This window comes from Cricetulus griseus, chromosome 3 (assembly GCF_003668045.3).
Source record: "Cricetulus griseus strain 17A/GY chromosome 3, alternate assembly CriGri-PICRH-1.0, whole genome shotgun sequence".
NCBI classification, from domain to species: domain Eukaryota; kingdom Metazoa; phylum Chordata; class Mammalia; order Rodentia; family Cricetidae; genus Cricetulus; species Cricetulus griseus.
This window is the reverse complement of record NC_048596.1, coordinates 202,621,394-202,641,574: the sequence shown is the minus strand read 5'-3', so window position 1 is coordinate 202,641,574 and position 20,181 is coordinate 202,621,394. Positions and strand designations below refer to the sequence as shown.

The 20,181-nt window shown below is 44.5% G+C and overlaps 1 protein-coding gene across 2 annotated transcripts in view; it reads left to right on the top strand.

The window, feature by feature from the left end:
- The window catches only part of Pcnx2 (pecanex 2), a 159,118-nt gene that overhangs the window by 66,460 nt on the left and 72,477 nt on the right, over positions 1–20,181 (top strand). For both annotated transcript variants that reach the window (XM_027404801.2, XM_035442761.1), the window contains exons 15-17: positions 27–118; positions 12,147–12,256; positions 13,732–13,828. In XM_027404801.2, coding sequence (XP_027260602.1) covers positions 27–118; positions 12,147–12,256; positions 13,732–13,828 — 299 coding nt within the window. The remainder of the gene's footprint in view (positions 1–26; positions 119–12,146; positions 12,257–13,731; positions 13,829–20,181) is intronic.

Sequence of the window (20,181 nt, the reverse complement as noted above, 5' to 3'; positions counted from 1 at the left end):
AATCTGTGATGATGATTGTATTTTAGCTGTTTCCGGAATCACATCAGCTGTGTACAGTGTGGGCCGGAGTGTCTTGGTAGCAGCCCTGCTCCATGCCTTTTGCTTCAGTGCTGTGAAGGTAAGTGTGCAGACATACCACAGTGGTGACCATAGCCTGTGCTGCTCAGCATATTGTTTTAATCAGATCTCTTTTCAATTATAAAGGAAATTTTATAATTGTAAAGGGATGTGGCTGGGTTTGGAGATAGGTTATCTCAGTGCCTGTCTTATCCTAGGGTGTCCTGCTATGGTCAGGGACACCAGGACTTCTGCTGGCCATGGGAGCCGATGTAACCCTGTGCTCATTTTGCTTTTGTCTGAGGTAGCACCTCAAATATGGTGGGGATATACCTCTGTGAAGCTATGTGGACCAGGGAATGGGAGGGGAGAGGACAGCCAACCAGTGCAAGATCTAGAGCATAGATAGACTTCAAAGTTTCCCAGACTAAGAAGAGCAAAGTCTGGGGCATGGCCAAGGAAACGAGCGATGGTGAGGAAACTAAACAAGTATAGATGTCGGAAGCCCAGGACGTCCTGTCAGAAGTGTAACTGTTGCATACATACAGCCCAATCATGCACACATAGTGTGGCTGTGGATCAAATCTGTGTATTTACAAGGGTCTGAGTAATCCTATATATTTAGTGGAAGAATGGGGATGTGTGGAACACAGGAAGAAGCAGTCTAGATCCTTCTCCAATGAGGAAGTCAGCAAATAACATCCAAAATGGAAGAAAGTCAAACTAGAAAAATTGGCTCATTTGGGAATAGGAAGAAATGGATGGGTGAAGAAGAAACACCTGCTAGTCATTGCCTGCAGCAGCAGAAACAGGAGCTGAGGACCTTGTAGGTAGCCCTTCTGCCAGGTCACTGCCTTCTCAGGGTTGGAGCCAAATGCTTTCTATATCTGAGGTTTCCAGAGTGTTGAGGCAGGCTTCTGATGAGGAGGTATCAGCAAGGTCTGTTTCTCCTGAGGATGGTACTGGCTTCTCTTGCATAGTACGGAACAAGTGACAAATAGTAACAGAACATTAATGGCACTAGCTGTCTTTTTAAACATGTTTTGGAAAAAAATAAAGCAGTTTGCATTCTCTCTTCTCATCTGTGAGAGCTGATTTTTCAAATAGTCTCACATTGGCTCTCTGATGTGAGATGTGGCACCTATTAAATGCTATGAATTGACAAAATATGGTTAGTAAATTCACACAGGGGACCTGGGGAGGGAAGGAAAGTATACCCATCTTCCACAAATACTGACTGCCTTAGTCAGGGTTTTCTAGAGGAACAGAGCTGTTATAATGAATCTCTCTCTCTCTCTCTCTCTCTCTCTCTCTCTCTCTCTCTCTCCCTCCCTCCCTCCCTCCCTCCCTCCACTTCCTCCCCTCTCCCTCCTCCCTCTCTCTCTCTCTCTCCTCTCTCTCTCTCTCTCACACACACACACACACACACACACAACACACACACACCACACACACACACAGAAACACACACACACCACACACAACACACACACACACACACACACACACACACACACACACACACACACACACACACACACGGAATTTATTAGATTGGCTTATAGTCTGTAGTCCAGCTAATCCAATGGCTGTCTACCAATGGAAGATTCAAAGATCCTGATGTCTCGTCTGGTCCTAGGTATCTCTGGAATCCCAAAGAATTTATGATGCCAGTGAAGGAAAGGACTTGCTGGTGAGAATGAGAGCAAGCAGGCAGAGAGCAAGCTTCCTTCTCCCATGTGCTTATATAGGCTGCCAGCAGACGGTGTGGCCCAGATCAAAGGTGTCTTCCACCTCAAAAGAACCAGATTAAAAGTTGCTCTTCCCACTTCAAATGATTTAATTAAGAAAAAAAGTCCCTCATGGGTTTACCCAGCTACTTGGGCTTTTGCTAATTGCAGATGTAGTCAAGTTGACAATGAAGAACAGCCATCACACTGCCCAACTGGTTCCCTCTGGTGCTTTCTCTACTCGGTTGCTGCCATGGATGTTGTACTTTCTATATCCTCTTCAGGGTTGTGGTGATCTTCTGTCAACTTGACACACAAATTAGAGTTATCTCAAAGGAGGGAACTTCAACTGAGGAAAAAAAAAAAGCCTCCATGATATCTGGCTGAAAGACATTTTTTAAATTAGTGATTGATGGGGGAGGGCCCAGCCCATTGTGGATGGTGCCATCGCTGCCTGGTGGGCCTGGATTCTGTAAGAAAGCAGGCTGAGCAAGCCATGTGGAACAAGCCAATAAGCAATACTCCTTCATGACCTCTGCATCAGCTCCAGCCTCCAGCTTCCTATCCTGCTTGAGTTTCTGCCTTGACTTCCTTCAGTGATGAATGGTGCTGTGGAAGTGTACACTAAATAAACCTTTTCCTCCCAACTTGCTTTTTGCTCATGGCATTTCATCACAACAATAAATCCCTAAGGCAAGTGTGATGGATGAATGGGACCTCATGAACAATGGCTACATGTCAGCCGCCTGGCCAGAGACACATCTCTCTCTAACTAAGTCTTAGTATGTGTTTATTGCCTTGATTAATTATTGTCGTTGCCCATGGTAGCTGGAAGATGCAGCCCAGCACAGCTTCAAGGAGCCTGGAAAATTCCTGTCTTAGGAACCTGCACTCAGATAAAGCCTGGTCCTCACCAAAAACACAGAAAAGAATTCCAGGGCATGTCAGAGTGATAGAGTTACCAGTCTATTGAGCAGAGAGATGCAATATACATAGGGGAACATTTAGAAAGAAAATTACATAGGAAAACTGCAGCGTACTCCTAAAGCATAGCTGTGGGCTTCTTAAGAGAGAGGCACTCCCAAGTGCCTCAGCAAAGGCTATGTGTGATTGGAGTCTTGGGAGGTTCCCTCTCTCACAGGACGTAATTTATAACCAGATACAAAGAGTAAGCAAAGTTTACAAAGAAAGTGACGTTCCAATTTGTCTTTTAATGTATGAGCTTGTTTCTTTATTTCTCTTAAAGAATTTCCTTTTGTGAATGAAATTTTAAGGTGCTTTATGAAGGGCCTTATTTGAGTTTAAGGATGATGCTGATGCTGATGAGGCAAAAGTCAGGGTCTTAAACGTCTGGGATTAAGTGACCTTTCTAGCCTCCTTGTTTTAGCTGTTTTTTGGAAAGAGCATCCTCTCCAGACAATATCAATTTTATCAGTAGTGTTGAAGCTTTTTGACTCACAGCCAGCAAGAAACACAAAGCAAATCCTAGGGTGGGGGCACCTTTCTCTTAGGTGTCCCCCAAGTGTCTCTGTCTTTCTATCAGGCCTCATTGGCACTTGGTAGAAGTAGATGGGGGGGGATGGACCTTGAGTTGGTTTTTCCCTCTGGAATATTAATTGGGGAAGGAAAACATGATTTATCTTTTAATCTCATATTCTCTTTGGCTCATCTGAGATAGTTGCAAATCACATAAAGCAGGCCCCTTCAATGACTTACATGTTTGACAGTGACACACAGAAGCCACTAGAATATTTGCTCCCTGGAGAAATGGCTCGGCAGTTAATTAGCCAGGATTTCTATTCGTCTAGGTAAACCTAGATTGCTATTTTTTTTATTATCCGTTACAAAGAAATTCTGCTTTATTGCAGGTGAGAGGGCCCAGAAGCTGAAGCACATTGTTGCAATTTAATACTTCCCAAGTGCCATTAATGATGGCTTGTAGGAGCTCCCCCTTTCCCCCACTCTTCAGCTTTCAAAGATTGCAGCCTGGACCACAGCATTTCCCTGCATTCAGGATTTAAAGTCTAATTATAGATCTATAATAAACCCCTAGTTCTAGAATATGGGTCTTTTTCGGGGGAGGGGGTACTGGTGTATACATTACCTCTTCCCGTGCAACCCCTAAGTGAGGGCTTGAGCATCACAGGGCACCGTTGCTGACCTCAGCTGTCCTCCCTACCCCTGTGAAGTGTAAATACCCTTGCTCATCAGAAGGACAATTCACAGGCAGATGAGACACCTGCCCATCTGTGGAACTTGAGTTTGCAGAAGCATTTCCCTAGTGTTTGCTCATTGCCTTTTATTACTTTCGCTAACAGGCAAGGGTGATTCTAGCATTTCTGGATTCCGAAAGTGAACTTGAAGCCCCGGGGTGCTGTGGTGCAATGCTCAGAGGTTCATCCATAATTCACAGGTTTTTTTTCTCCCACTTACAATGGATTACTGAAACCCACCTCATGAGGATGTTGGTGCTCCTGGACTTAGGGGGCACACATCCTGTGCCCTAACAAGCCAGGGTCAGCTGCCAGTCCTCAATAAGTCAATTGAAAAGAGCCAAATTAATATTGAAAGCAGAAAAGGGAGATTTATTCAATAATTTAGAAGTGGGACAAAGAGACCCAGGTATCCTCAAGTCCATCTTTGGGAGTGTTCTGACATGAGTTATGCATAACTAAGCAATCCAGCTAGTGTATGGTCCTGCCCACCATTGTCTCAGCTCTGAGTCTCTCTGTTAAGGCCATCTGACAAGTTCTAAATGGTTTTCTTTTTTTTTTTTCCAGGAGGTTAGCTTTTCCTCTGAGTATTGGGCCTCTCCTTCTCCCAGCAGGAGATCCCTGGGGAAATTCTAATTTCTTATAGTCTGTCCTTCCCATAGCCTGATAGGCAGTGGGGAGCACAGGTGTTTCTTTATAATACAGTCATTCAATTGAGACAGGCTGGTTACTCTGCATTTGAATGGGAAAAAACTAGAGAGAGTAGCTGAAGGGTTCCAGTCAGTCAGGGTGGTCTGTGGTATTTTGAGGCTGCCTGGCCTCCAGGATGTGAACAGCTTCCTCCCTTGGAGTGTAGGCAGCATGGGCAGTGAAGAGAGATTTTGTAGATGTGAGTAGAATCTCCAAGTGAGTAATTGTTTTAAACTAGCATGGACTTTGAAAGGGGATTTGTCCTGGGTGGCTCCGGCCTCATCAGAGGAACCTTTTAAAGAGGGAGTGAGGGTCTAAAGAGGAAAGAGACACAGTGGAGGCCTGGTATGTAGTTTCGAGGAATCCAGTGCCCTCTCAATGGCTCAGGAGAGAACCTTGTGGCCAGCACCTGAGGGTGGCCTCAAAGCCAGAATGTGTACCAGCAGCCAGGCAGCCAGAAAAGAGGGACTGCTATCTGGCAGCTACATGAATTCTACTGGCTCACAGGGAGGACTTCATGTCTCAGAAAAGATCAGAGGTTTTAGCCTAGTGAGACCTCAAGCAGAGAACCCAGCCCCAGAAACTACAGCACAGTCAGTGCACCAGTGCTGCTGTAAGATGCCAATTCTGGAGCAGCTTGTTACACTGCAATAGAAAATGAACATGGGCGGCAGCTGCTGAGTATAAGTAGCTGACGGTTGTGGTGATGCTGGCAGAGAGTGGAGTAACACTGGAGTAATACTGTCAGTGATGTATTGGAAAATATGGCTGGAAAGGTAGCTCAATCAGTGAGTGCTTGTCTTGCAAGCATTAGGATCTGAGTTTGATCCCCTAGAGAGTGTATAAAAGCCTAGTGTGGTGGTGCATGCCTATAAACCCAGCACTGAGGGGCAGAGACAGGCAGATCCCATGGAGCTCATTGGCCGGCCAGCCTGCCAATCAGAAAGTGCCAATCCCAGGTAATGCCTGTTGTAATGGGAGAGGAAATCCATCCCCCTGGCCCTGGCAGTTTATCTTTCTCTCCTGCAGAGTCTGGGGGATGGTACTGGCTTGTTAGCCCTCACCATGGGCTGGTGTCCCTGTGCATAATCAATGCTATAAATCATGCAGACTCACAGCCAGCAGGACAGAGTGAGTGGGTGGCATCTGCCTTCCAGGGTCCTGAGAGGTGGAAGAGGCAGCACCCACTAAAGCTGGTTAAGTGGCTGCTAGGCACCGAGTCGACGCTGCTGGTTGGCTGTGGGCACTCTTCATGGGTCCCAGTTCGATTCTGAGCACCCAGAAGTCACAGACTGAAATTTATATAATGCTTATTGTTTGTTTATTACTGTGCATATATGTATGCATGGTAAGTGTGGACACACGTGCTATAGCACACATGGGAAGGTTAGAGGACAACTTTCAGAACTGTGGATTCTGAGGGTGGAACTTGGGTCACCACACTTGCACAGTAAGCACCTTTATGGGCTGAGCCATCTCTCCTGCCCATATTTATTTCAGGCTTCATTTTAGTCTCTGTTTTCCTGCTGAAGTGAGTGTCACATAGAAGGTGTTATATAAAGTCTTGGATTGCAAATTTATCGGTAACAGAAGGCTGGGAAAGAAAATGCCAGTTTTCCAAGAAGTACATGTGTGAGTTCATGTGAGTGGGTGTTTGTGTGTGTGTACGTGCACCCAGGTACCTATCCATCTACATAGGGTTGGATACTTGGGGCACATCATTCCATCTGACTAGCTAATCATCCCACTTTTCTTAAACATCCATGCCTAAAAGTGAAATATCATTTTGACTCATAAACATATGGTGTTTTCCACCAGCATGAAAGCCACAGTGAAATCTGCATCTTCTCTTCATGGATGAATGGATTGTCACATTTGTTAACTTGCTCATTAGTTTGTTGACTGGGCAAATCCTGAATGACTGATGTGACTTGAACACAGTGCTAGGCACTGGTAGCCCCTTGGGGTATCAGAGGTCCACCAGGAATAAGGACCTACCACGGGAAACAATGAGAGCTCAGAGTGGTTCTCAACCCTCCTAATGCCGCAACCCTTTAATGCAGCTCCTCCTGTTGTGGTGACCCAACCATACAATTATTTTGTTGCTACTACATAACTAATCTTGCTACTGTCTTGAATTGTAATGTAAATATGTGTTTTCTGATGGTCTTAGGTGACCCTTGAGAAAGGGTTTGTTAATCCAAAGGGGTCTCAGTCCACAGGTTGAGAACCGCTGGCCTAGTGTGTGCCCAGCACACAGTTCAAGACTTTAGTGAAACCTGGAACCTGATTGTATCTCTGGAGTTTAGACGAGCTTCAAGGAAAAAAAGTCAGAAAAGAACACTATGTCAGAATCCAAGTGTGTGGATCTCAGAAACGCCCGTTTGATGGGCTCTGAGAAACTTACTTCTTCAAACAGAGCACATTTAAATCCGATCTGAGAAGCCCAGCGGTGAGACTTGGATCAGTTTGTATTCCGTTCATTCGCAGGCTCTTAGCCAGCCTGCCCATAAATTCCATCTTAAGAGCTGCCCTGAGTTTCTCAGGGAGACAGTGCTGAAACCAGCTCTCTTCAGAGTGCTTTTGTGCAAGCTCAACTGCCCTCCATGTTCTCGTCTAAGCATCCCCTCCTCCCCCAGCGCACGTGAACCACGCGGCAGGACTGTCAGGCTATTAGACGGTTTTATTCCTGCCTCATAAAAATATTTCAAAACCTAGGGGAGCTTTATGAAACCAGCTCTCATCAATCCATAGCCTCTCCAATTTAGGGGCCCATGAGACACATCGTAAGGCAATTACGGGCGTTCGTTTTGAAGCAAACAATCCTGTGGCGGATGCTTCATTATCCGTGAGTGATAGATGGTTTAAAGCCCAATCTCCTGGGATGGGGAGAAGGCTCAGCTGCTAAGAACACTGGCTGCTCCTCCAGAGGACTCTAGTACCATTTCTAGCACCCATGTAAGGTGACTCCCAACCACGTGTAGCTATCTCCAGGATCCACTGTCCTCTTCTGGCCTTGGCTGGCACTGGACACACACACACACACACACACACACACACACACACAACACACACACACACACACACACACCAACAAACCTTTAAAGAACAAAATAAAACCTGATCTCCCTTTGAAATCTGCATTCATTTGTGTGACTGTGTGTATATGTAACCATGAGTATAATAAATGTAAAATCTTTGTTTTTTTAAAGACAGGGTCTCATACTGTAACCTAGACTGGCCTGAAATTCATGGCAATGCCCCTGCCTCAGCCTTCTGTGTTCTAGGATTTTAGTGTGAGCCACTACCCACCCCTGCCTTGTGTAAATAAATTCAAGACTAAAATATACATGTTTTAAATATGAAAGTTTATTTTAGCACCTCCCCACCTCCTGGAAATATCAGCAAAGCTCCCACCCCCACCCCACCTCTGTTTCTATTTGTAGAGCAAGGCATTGTGGCATTCAGAGCCCACAGGCGAATGCCTTGCACAGAGCACAAGGATGGTTGGCTTTAAAAATCCTTCTCAGGCCACATTGATTTTTTTTTTCTGAAAATGTCAATATTTCCTCCTTTGTCTACAAGTAAGAGTTAAACATCTTCATCTGCTTCCCTTTGGTCTTGGTTCCTTAGAGCCTATGGCTTCCCTGATGCTCTGTGGCTGCAGACCCCGCCCCCATAAGCCTCAGCACCATCCTTCAATGAAGTACTCATCTTTTCCATGCAATGCCCTACGCACACATCTAAGGCTCTGGGGGCACAGAGCGAGGGGCTGGATGCTGAGCGGACTGATGGTGGCCCTGTCACCCATGCTGGCATCTTCCATTCTTCCTGCCTTCTTTATCCAATCAGCATCTGGAGGGGCTAGGACCAGTTCAGCTAGGAGACCCCTTACAACTCTAGAATGATCTTTCTTGAAGCTGACAGTGTCTGGAGAATATTGACTCTCCGCACATGAAGGAGCAATTCATGTTGGTGGCCAAGCAGCCTGCCTGTCCTTGCTTTCTGGAGAATCTGGTGTGCATGTGAATGAGTGTGGGGCAGAGGGAGCATGAACACATGCACAAGCATGCACGCACATCTACCGCCGTTGAAACCACACACCAACTGACGGACAAGTGGAGGGAGGAGTCCTCCAGGAGGGAGCCCCCGGAGACCTGCAATCTAGCTTCCACTGTCTGTAGGAACAAGGAAGCTGGGCTTCTCCTAGGGAGGAATTGAGCAATGTCTGAGATTAGGCTTTAAGATGTGCAAGCCCACACCTGTGGTGAAGACGCCTAGACACTGCCTGAAGGGCTGATGAAAGACAACATGGCACTCATAGTATATCTCCAGTATGAGTCAGCTAAAGGTGGCTGGCACTGAATATCAGGGCGCTCAGAGTAAACAGTGACATAATCCGGAAGATACCCAGTTCTGGCAAAGTGCCACATTTGTGTGATTTTTGTGTAAATATAAACATTGAGGTCAGAGGTGAGCGTCTTCACAAGCCTGCCTGTATGTGTTTGTCTGTATGCCTGTGTGCCTGCTTCCATGTGGTCTGTGTGGTGGCCTTGCCTTGGGTGAATAAAGGATGTCTAATCTGCCTACATTTCCTTGTATCTTCCACCTCCCTGTCCTCTCCCTTTCCTTGCTTCAGAGCTTAAGCCTCACACTGCCCACCTCACCCTTTGGCTTGGAAACAGCACACCATTCTGGACCGCTTTGCTAACATTCTTCTGTCTTGTCCATTCATCCATTTATCTGTTGATAGACAATTGGATTGACTCCAATTCCTTGCTCTAGCTAGCAGTCAAAGCAGCATGGGGTGCAGACATCTCTATGGGAGGGTATGGAGTTTCCTTGGCCATATGCAGAGGAGTAAAACATTGGGGTCAGATGGAGGATCACTTTGCTCTTATGTACTTGAAGAAATGTCCATCCCACATTCCACCCCTATAACCACCCGCCATTCATTCCGACTGGGCATCACCCTGGGAGCTGTTGTTTCTGCTTCAAGGAAAGACTTATTCTTAGTGCAGGTGCCACAGCTGTCAGTGACCCAATCCAGCTGTGCAGACAGTGAAGCTTGGGTAAATCACATCCCCTCCTAGCGGGGTCACGTCTTGTTTGTTCTGCACTGTGGAATGGAGGAACAAGACACGTGCACACATCATAATTTTTCCCTTTTCTTTTTTTTTCCAAGAGAAAGCTGGTGTAATACATTGCCCAGCCTGACTTTCTCAAACATGTGATTTTAGCACATTCCTTCATCCTTTCTTATACTTAAGAAGCATCCAGTAACAGCCAGAATCTGCTGTATGTTTCATGTGAGCTACTGACTGATGTTTTATACACAGTTCTTCATGGATAGGACTGTCACAGCCCCACAGGTGAGTCTTCTTGGACAAGTTCATCCAGCTTTCTCACTCACTCAGAGAAATCAGCAGAGTGTTTTGTTTTGTGTTTTTTCAGTTCAGAGTCAGAGTCCAGGCTTCTGACCACTGTCTGCACCACTGAAGGCCAGCCATCTTTGTCCTTTTTTACACATAGATCAGACAATCTGTCCCAGTGTCATTCCTGTTGCTGTGATAAAGTACACTGACCAAAAGCAGCTTAGGGAATAAAAGGTTAATATGGCTGATAAGCCAGGTTACAGTCCATTATTGTGGGGAGAACAAGGCAGGAACTCAAAGTGTCAGAGCCACAGCCAAGAGCAGAGAGAATAAGCATGCAGACCTTTGCTTGCTTGTTACTACTCAGCTGGCTTTCTTCACTTTTATGCAGGGCAGGGCCTCCAGCCTAGGGAATGGTGCCGCCCAAGGTGGGATAGGTCTTCCTACACCAAATGACCATCAAGACAGTTCCTACAGACATGCCCACAGGTCAGTCTGATCCAGATAATTCATTAGTAAGACTCTTCCCAGGTGGTTCTAGGTTCTGTCAAGTTGACAGTTGAAACTAACCAGCAACTAACTACCCCTCCCACTCTGAGGTCTGAATTGTAAGGTGTATGTGTGTGTGTGTGTGGGGGGGTGAGTTGCTCAGACTCACTGTTTGGTACTGTTCATGCTAATTAAATGATTTTCTTTTCTTTCCTTCTTTTCTTTTTTTGTTTTTGTTTTATTTTCAAGACAGTGTTTCTTTGTGTAGCCCTGGCTGTCCTGGAACTCACTCTGTAGACCAGGCTGGCCTTGAACTCAGAGATCCACCTGCCTCTGCCTCCCGAGTGCTGGGATTAAAGGTATGTGCCACCACCACTTGGTCTTATTAAATGATTGGCATGGCAGGGCCTTTAGCAAGGTGCTGAGACCAGCTGGGCTGAGATGGGGGATATCTGCTGTTGATGAGCCTGGCCATGGGTAAAGCAGATATTAACCAAATAACCATATATGTGATATCTGGCCACACATCACTTAATGATGTGTTCTTGTGAGGTACACAGCATCTGAGGTCGTGGTCAGACATGACCTCTTAGTGAAATCTAGAAACACAGTGTAAACAAGGCACATGAGCAGCCAACATTGTACGGTTACAGTGAGGCTGAAGACATCCCTCTTGCCTAATGCTGCCTTAACTATTCCTGGGGAGATGTGGACAGGTGTCTATTCACTACAGATAGGGCAGTAACAACAGATGGAAGAAACAAGTCTGCTCAAGCCTAGTCTATGAACCAAAGAGTCTATTTGGGTTACTTATAGGGCCTGGGAGAGGGATTACTTACAGGAGTACAGAAGGCCCCCAAACAACCTCATTATAGAAAATCCCCATCCTGGCATTGGAGATACTTTCTCCAAAACTGCCTCAGTCATCCTTCCATGTCCTATATTCTCTAGTATCCCCTGAGACCTCACACACAGCATCTCCTGAGATCCCCTGCCACTGGGATGGGATGCCATTTAGCTGGGAGGATGTTGTAGGAAGGTATGGCTAAATCTTCAGTGGGGGTCCAATGACCCCCCTCACTGTCATCTATAAGGGAACTCTATTGGGTGCCCCCTTGTTGGGGGTCCTGAATTCTTATAAGTAATCACAATTGCTCTGACTAAGATGTCAGTGGTTCTTGGGAATGTAGCTCAGTTGGTAGAGTGTTTGCTTGAAGCCTCGGCTTCCACCCTCATTACTTCATAATACCAAGTGTGGTGGTGCAGGCCTGGAATTTCAGCCCTCAGAAGGTAAAAGCAGGAGAACTGTAAGTTCAACTACACAGTGAGTTTAAGGAGACCCTGTCTCAAAAAAAAAAAAAAAAAAAAAAAGGTGACAGTGACAGTTTTGCTTGGAGGGCATCATTCCACAGTGGATATTGTCACTGTAGCTGTTGTAATGCCCCAATGCTGCACCCCTGCTCATTCAGGTGGCAGCACATACTCCATGTTCAGTAGCTGATGCTGGAGAAAGTCACTCATTGTACATGAAAGACACTGTGTGGTGGAGGCAAGTCACCACATTTCTCAAACAGTCTGCTGTCTCTCTGCAGGAGCCATGGAGCACACAGCACATTCCAGCACTGTTCTCAGCCTTCTGTGGCCTGTTGGTTGCGCTGTCCTACCATCTGAGCCGGCAGAGCAGTGATCCATCAGTGCTCCTGTGAGTAACTGGTGTGTGTGTGTGTGTGTGTGTGTGTGTGTGTGTGTGTGTGTGTGTGTGTGTGTGTGTGTCTGTGTAAGTGCATGTCCACATGGATGTGAGTACAGAGGTCAAAGATCCACCTCAGGTGTCATCTCTCTGGTGTGGTGCACCATTTTCTTTAGAGACAAGAGTGCCTAGAGCTTGCCAATTACATTAAGCTGGTCAGCAAGCCCCAGAGATCCACCTGTCTCTGCCTCCCTGGTACTGGAATTATAAATGTGTGACACCATACCCAGAATTTTTACATGAATTCTAAAGATTGAACTCAGGTGTGGCAAATGCTTTACCGACTGCACTATCTCCCCAGTTCCCACAGTTCCTTCTTTCCCAGGCTGTGGTTGTACTTTGCAAATCTCTGTTGGCTCACCAAAGTGGAGATGGCCATTTGGTGCTCTGTGATCTTTGATACTTGCTTAAGCAAGCTGGTTGTGCATTGCACAGGGGCAGAGAAATGCAGGGCTGATCTGAAATGATTGAAACTCAAGGGCAAACTTCCAGCCAGATGCTCCCCTTGAACTTGACATTTACAGTGAAGCTGGTTGGACATCTTGGGGAGTACTGTAGGAAAAGCCATAGTCACAGATGCTGTTGTCTTGCAATGGAGATCACCCAGTGGAAAGCAGAACCACATCCTTGAAAGAAGGCTTTTGTTTTGTTTTGTTCTTTCTTGTACAACTAGCATCCTTGAACTTTAAAATGAGGTTTGTGTCAAGGCCTTAAATGATCTCTATTGTAATCTCTGGCCACTTGAAGTATAGATCTGTTTCTGGGGACTAGAAATCCTCTGAACAATGTCACAGTGAATATCAGATATTTATAATAGCATGTCCTGCAATTTGACCAAACTTACATAACCTTTTGACTTAAGATAACTCATTTGGAAGTTAGAGATACCTGAGTCTTAGACTATTAGATGCATTAGATTGAAAGGCATAGAAAAATGTGGAAATGGGAAAGTTCAACATGGTTTGCATGACATTTCATGTGCCTGAATGATTGCCTTCTGCTGGTACTATAGGTGAGGATGCAGCCCAGTGGGTTGGAGGAAATAGGAAATCCCCAGATGCTGGCGGTTAGAGTACTGATACCCTTAAGTCCCTGGCCACTTTTGTCAGGATGAAATTTAAAAATTGAAACATGGGCCAGGGAGATGGCTCAGCTGGGAATTGGGATTGGGGAGCCTGCGTTTGATTCCCAGAGTCCACAAAATGGTAGAAGGAGAGAATTGACTCCACATACATGCTCACCACCATGCACACACAATGATGATGATGATGAATTTAAAGTTAAATCATCCTCATGATCTCCTGAGTGTGTTCTTCCTACTGTGATTTTGCAATGGACTTGGCTTTGCCCTTTGTGAGCTCCAGATCTAAGGGTTTGCATGGCCTGAAACACATAAATGGAACCCTGTGTGTTTTTTCTACTCTTAGGTCCTTCATTCAGTGCAGACTGCTTCCTAAATTTTTACATCAGAACCTGGAAGAGTCGGCCACAGACCCTCTCCCTCAGAGGATGAAGGATTCAGTGGTAAGAACTCAGCATGGCAGCTTAGCTTTGGTCCGTAGGGAGGAGAGTCAGTAAGGGAATGAAGAAAGGACACATAGACACATAGGTAGGAAACTGGAATCAGGTGGGGGCTCTGTACAGTCACCACTACAACCTGGAACCTCGGTGTGTTTATTAGGTCCAGCATGGGGGGCGGGGAGTTAGTAGGAGGTCTCTGTAGATGAGACTCCTTGGCTGGTGAACTTCAGGAAGAAGGGCACTGCAGTTGCTGGTATTTGTACACACGGACCAATCATTCATAAACTCAAGACTTCGGAGGAAAACTTTGCCATTCCTCTTGAGCCTGGCCCATATGGATAACGGCTTTTATAATTTTCCATGGGTCAGCTGGCCTTGGAGTCATTGACATAGTGTGCCTAAGCCAAAATACACCTTCACTTAAGACTTCGCTTACTCGGGGCTTCCTCTGCTCCCTCTATGAGCCAGCACACAGTGTTCCTCAATGGCTTCTGCTCTGTGCTCTGCCTTGACTTCCTTCAGTGATGGACAGTGACCCGGAAGTGTAAGCCAGATAAACACCCCTGCCGCAGGTTTCTTTAATCAGAGAGTTTTATCACAGTGACAAAATGGAAACTAGGGCAGTATCCAAGGACATATCAATGTGAGGCTTTTAACAACAGAGAAGAAGCTGCTGGCATGTGGAGCTAGTCACTAAAAATGAAGGAAGACATTGGCATTTCAAGCAACACATACAGCCTTCCTGTGAATGTCTTGGGACAGGACTTATCCCCCACCCCTCATGGATATCTGAGAGAATCCATGTTCCTGAAGTCTTCCTTGATGTTATGACTAATGATGTGTCTTTGTTATCTCATTTATTACAGTAGAAGTAAGCCAGGAATTAGAGTAATATGATGATAAATTTGCCCAAAAGACACTGATAGCATGCCACCAGTGCAGTTAGATGTGATGAGTTATTTGTTGCTTTCTTTGCTTTCCATGGTCTTTTAAGAAAATCATTTATACACATATTGCTGGGGCAATGAAAAAGGGTGCATATGCTACATTGTGCCTGTTGAAGTTGGTTACATCCTTCCACCTTTACAAGGGTTCTAGGAATTAAACTCAGGTCATTTCATTTGCCTGTGTTTACCTTTACCTACTGAGCTCTCTCACTCGCCCCCAATTTCATGCTCTTGTATAAGCTTTGTCCACTGGAAACCATGATGTGTTAGATGATGTAATGGGATGTTTATACTCATCTCTCTGAGGAGTCCCTTTCTAATCATAATATTTTCATGGGGTTACAGATCCGCATTCTCAGGATGGCTTATCCAACCTTTGCTGCAAGTTAAAAACCCTACTTTCTTTCTCTGATTGTGTTTCTCTAGGTCTCTCTGCTCCTTTTTTCCTTTGTCTGTGCACCTTTCTTCTTCTAACTTTGGTTTGTATGAGAAGTTCCAGGGAACTTCATTAGATAATGGGTCTTGCCCAGTTTTCCCGCCCCTCCTTTTGACTCATTTGACAAGCACTGGATCCTGGGCATACACATTTTAACCAGAATACTTAACAGGTTATTCTGTCCAGGTTTTCAAAGACTGTACATGGAGAAACACTGATAGAGAAAGGGGATGCCTGTGGACTTGTGGGTTTCTACAGGAGCAAGATGGGATGGGTTATACACACAGACCTCACACCCCAAATTTACTCAACAAGTAATGAAGATTTAGATGTTGTCCTCATGGTTTGCAACATTCTTTTTCCATGTTCTTTTCCCTTCCCTCCCCCCATGTTATCATTCTCAAGACTCCTGGTCAAGTTTAGAGTTGATACTTTCATTATATTTAGTTAGTCTAGACCAAACATTATTTTTTAAAACCTCTTATTATTGTGTATAAAATTCAGGCAACTTCTAAACCATTCATTGTAGTGTCTAAATTTTTCTGGTTTCCTATCTGTCTAAATCTTTAGGTTGTACAGTGTTCTGATAGCTTCTTACACTTCTCTTCAGGGAAGAAGCATGGGGTCCTTCCAGTAGGGCATTGGTGAGGTGCAAGCATGAGAACCTGAGTTTGATCCCCAGAACCCACATATAGAAGCTAGGTGTGAGATTATGCATTTGTAAACAACCCCCACCATGCACACTGGGGGAGATGGAGCCAGGCTGATTCCTGGGGCTTGCTAGATAGCCATTGTAACTTACTTGGCAAGCTCCAGAACAGTGAGTGACTCTGTGTCAAAAAACAGGATGGATGGCCAATGAGGAATAACACATGAGGTAGACATCTAGCTTCTACACACACACACACACACACACACACACACACACACACACACACACACACACACACACAGACATTCATGAATACTTGCGCGCGCCCCCCCCTCGCCTTGGCCTAAATAATTTTTAAATGCTTACAATGAATCTACCATTAACATGGGAAAAATTATCACCACTGGATATCCTGGTATAAAGCTTGAAATGAGGAAAAAAATGCAGCCAAGGGGCCTTTTATAAAGAGCATGCACAGGAAATCTTATTAAAGTCAATTATGATTGCTAGATGGACCCACAAATGCCAGCACAGAAAAGAAAAGGTAGAAAGCAAGCGCATATCATCAAACCCCAAATAACCTTCAACAGCAAAGCCAAGCTCACAACGGTGGGAAACATATGAAGAGATAATAGGGATGAATGCACCAAGATGTGACAGGAAAAGCAAAAGGGGGCAGCCTATTAAAATGTAAATGAAGCTCCCATTACTGTGATGGAGAGACCTCCCCTGGCTTCCGGTGGGAAGACTGAGGTTTATAAACTACAAAGCCTTTTAAAATATTTTTTAATGCTTAATACAGTTCAAAACATTCCCAATGGAATTAAATTCACAGCCTTGGCAAATGATTGTAAGGTTTATTTAGAAAAAAATAGCAGCTCATAGTTTAAGAAAGACTTGAAAGAGAGGGATGAGAAAGGGGAATTTAGAGCTTTGGGATTTAAGAGTCTATAAAAAGGTTGAATCATGGGGAAAAAAGGAGAGAGAGACCCTTCCAAGATCAGAGTAGGATTAGCAGATCTGGGAAAGGCAGAAAGGGGGTCGTCAGTCATGAGACTACATTGTGTGAAAATTAAATGTCACAATCAAGAATCAACTATCCGATGTGTGGTGTTCAGCGAGGAAGAAAGAAAGATTTTACATGCTAATCCTTCAATAGACACCAGGGTTTATCACAAAGGGATTAGAGAGTTTCAGGAAGACAGGAGAGAGAGCAAGCAGAGAAGAAATCAACAGGGACCTGCCCACCTGGCATTGGGGCAGATAAATCATTAACACAAACTTGCTGATTAAAAGTAAAACAATCTAAATCAAATATGTCCCTGTTCTTATTTTTTTAAAAAAAAAAATTCAATAAGAAGCCTGAGAGAAGAATAAAGATGATTCTGGACAGGTGGGGGATTAAAGCCAACAGGGCAGGGTGCTCTTTACTCAAGGGCGTCTGGAAGAATTTGACCTTCAGCTCTCACACAGTGGAAAGAAATCAGTTCTAGAGCTGCAAGATGAGGTGTTCAGTGAAAGGCCACCCACCATCAAGGGACACTGAGGTTCATTTTAGCTGCCAAGAGAAACCCTCTTCTTCGTGGAGCTGCAGTTTCAAACAGTTTCGAACAAGTGGACTGTCTAAAGGTCCTTGCTTTGTGAGCTTAGTTAGCGATGATAACTTTGGTGGAAGAGACATGCCTCAGCTGTAAAGAACATTTGCTGTTCTTCTAGAGGAGCCAGGTTCGGTTTCCAGTACTCACAACTGCTTGTAACTTCAGCTCCAGAGGACCCAACACCCTCTTCTGGACTCTGGGAACCTGCACATGAGAGGCACAGTCACAGAGATACACAGAAATAAAAATAATGAATCTTAAAACTTGACAAAATAAAATTAGACTCCCATGTCACACTGTGCTTCCAAGTCAACCCCAGTGAATTGCAAACTCAGAGGTGGGGGTATGGGATCTGAAGGCCTGGGGACATGTGGCTGTGGCACTTTCCCACCAGCCTTTACGATGTCACTGCTTAACAATTTCAAACAAAACAAAAAATTGAATCCATCACTACCTCATAAATTAGCAGATTATAATCTTTCTTTGTTGTTTTAAATTATAAAGGAGGGGCATAAAGAAAACATGACACAGAATATGGGGCGATTATTTGCAATGAAGACCCCTAGACTGCACAGCCAATCCTGTAGTTAAAATTGATATGTCCTTGGGAAATGGTGGAACTTCCGGAGCACATACCCAGAATGCAGAAGACTTATGATTATTTTTAGAAAACAGTTTGGGGGAAAAGAAGTTAATCCCCAATGTTCCATATAAACCAACCATTTACCACCCCCCAGGTATTTATACAAGAAAAAAAAAAGAATACATGTTCCTAGAGATATATCATGAATATTCACAGCAGTTTTGTTTAGAACAGTCAAAACTGAGAGCACTCCCAAGGCCGGTCCACATGTGAGTGAACACACTGTGGTATAGCCTGTAAAAGAATACGTCTCAGCAACAAAGAGGAGTAAGTCTAACAGACAATAACCTGGAACAAATATCAGAATAATTATACTTTATACTGTATATGGTGGTTTAATAAAAATGGCTCCCATAGGCTTATATATTCACATGCTAAATTCTCAGTTGATGAGACATTTGGAAAGGATTCGGGAGTAAGACATTGTTGAAGCATGTGTGCCACTTGGAGTAGGCTTTGAGGTTTCAAAAGCCCATGCCTCCCTCTACCTGCTGCCTGTGGATAAGGATGCAAATCCCTCAGCTACTGCTCCAGTACCATGCCTGTCTGCTTGCCACCATGATGATCACAGACTAACACTATGAAACTGTCAGCCAGCCCCCAATGAAATGTTTCCTTTGTAAGAGTTGCCTTGGCCACACAGTGTCTCTTCACAGCAATAGAACAGTAACTAAGATGGAACAAAAAAGCCAGACAAAAAAATAAAAGCACCCACTATATGATTCCATTTATGAAAATGAGATGAGATTATAAACATGGTGTAGATTAGTAGTCCCACAAAGAGAATGTGAGGAGAGGGATAGAGTGGACAGATGCAGAAAGGAAACCCCAGAGCCAATGAATATGCTAATTTACATTTTAATCATTAAATTAAGCAATCAATCGTGATGGTCCTGGACTGGGACTGGAGAGATACCCTTGGGATTAAGAGCACTCACTGCTCTAAAAGAGGCCCCCGGTTCAATTCCCAGTACCCACATGGCAGATCACAACTGTCCCTAATTCCTGTTCCAGGCAATCCCATGTTGTCTTCTGACCTCCACAGGTATCAGGTATGCATACATGCAGACAAAACACTCATACACATAGAATAAAAATGAATAAATCTTAAAACCCCATCAGGCTTTACATTTTTAACACATTAATTATACCTCAACAATGCAGTATAAAACTTAGTATAAGGGAAGGAAATGGGTGGAGAGAGCAGTTTGTAAGTAGAGAAAGGCTGTGCAGTGGTTTGTATTTCACAGAAAGGTCATTCACATCTGACAAGAACCACTGTGCCAGGCTAGCCTGAGGCTCGGTGGGTAGAATACTTACCTAACACACACACACACACACACACACACACAAAGCACTATGTAAACCAGGTATGGTGGTGCATGACTGTAATCCCAGAATGTGAAAGGTGGAAACAAGTTCAAATCCAGCCTGGAATAGGAGAGCCTGTTTCTAATTAATTAATGACAGTATTGTTCTAACTTGGGAAAAGAATTAAAACAATTTGTGCTCATGTTTTCTCTTCCTCTAAGAGAAGGAGAATGGCAGCCCTCCAGACTTACCTGCCCACAGTAGAACTGATAGCCCACTGTTTACCCTTCAAACAGGAAAACTGGTCAATTAAATATGACACAATTTTAAACCAGACTACTTGGTAAAACATTAGTCTCCCCTAGGGACCAATATTTAGTAATGTTGAATGACAAACTCATGCCAAAGAAAAAGAGAAAAAAAGTTAACCATCTTTACAGCCACAAAATGCTATGAATGGCAGACTCACCCTCTGGGAGGACTGGTGTTTCACAAGTGTGAAGAATGACAACAGGGCCTAGACAGATTTTATTTTATTTTGGGGGGTTGGCTTCAAAATTAGATTTCCCTCTATAGAAATAAAGCTAAAATAAATCAAATCTCAAACCATTGTTTGTCCTAGTTAGTTTTAGTTGTCACCTTGACACAGCCCAGAGTCATCTGAGAAGGGAGTATAGATTGAGGACTTGCTTAGATCACATTGGCCTAGGGACCTGTCTTTGGGGATTGTCTTGTTATTAATTGCCATAGGAGGGTGTAGCCCACTGTG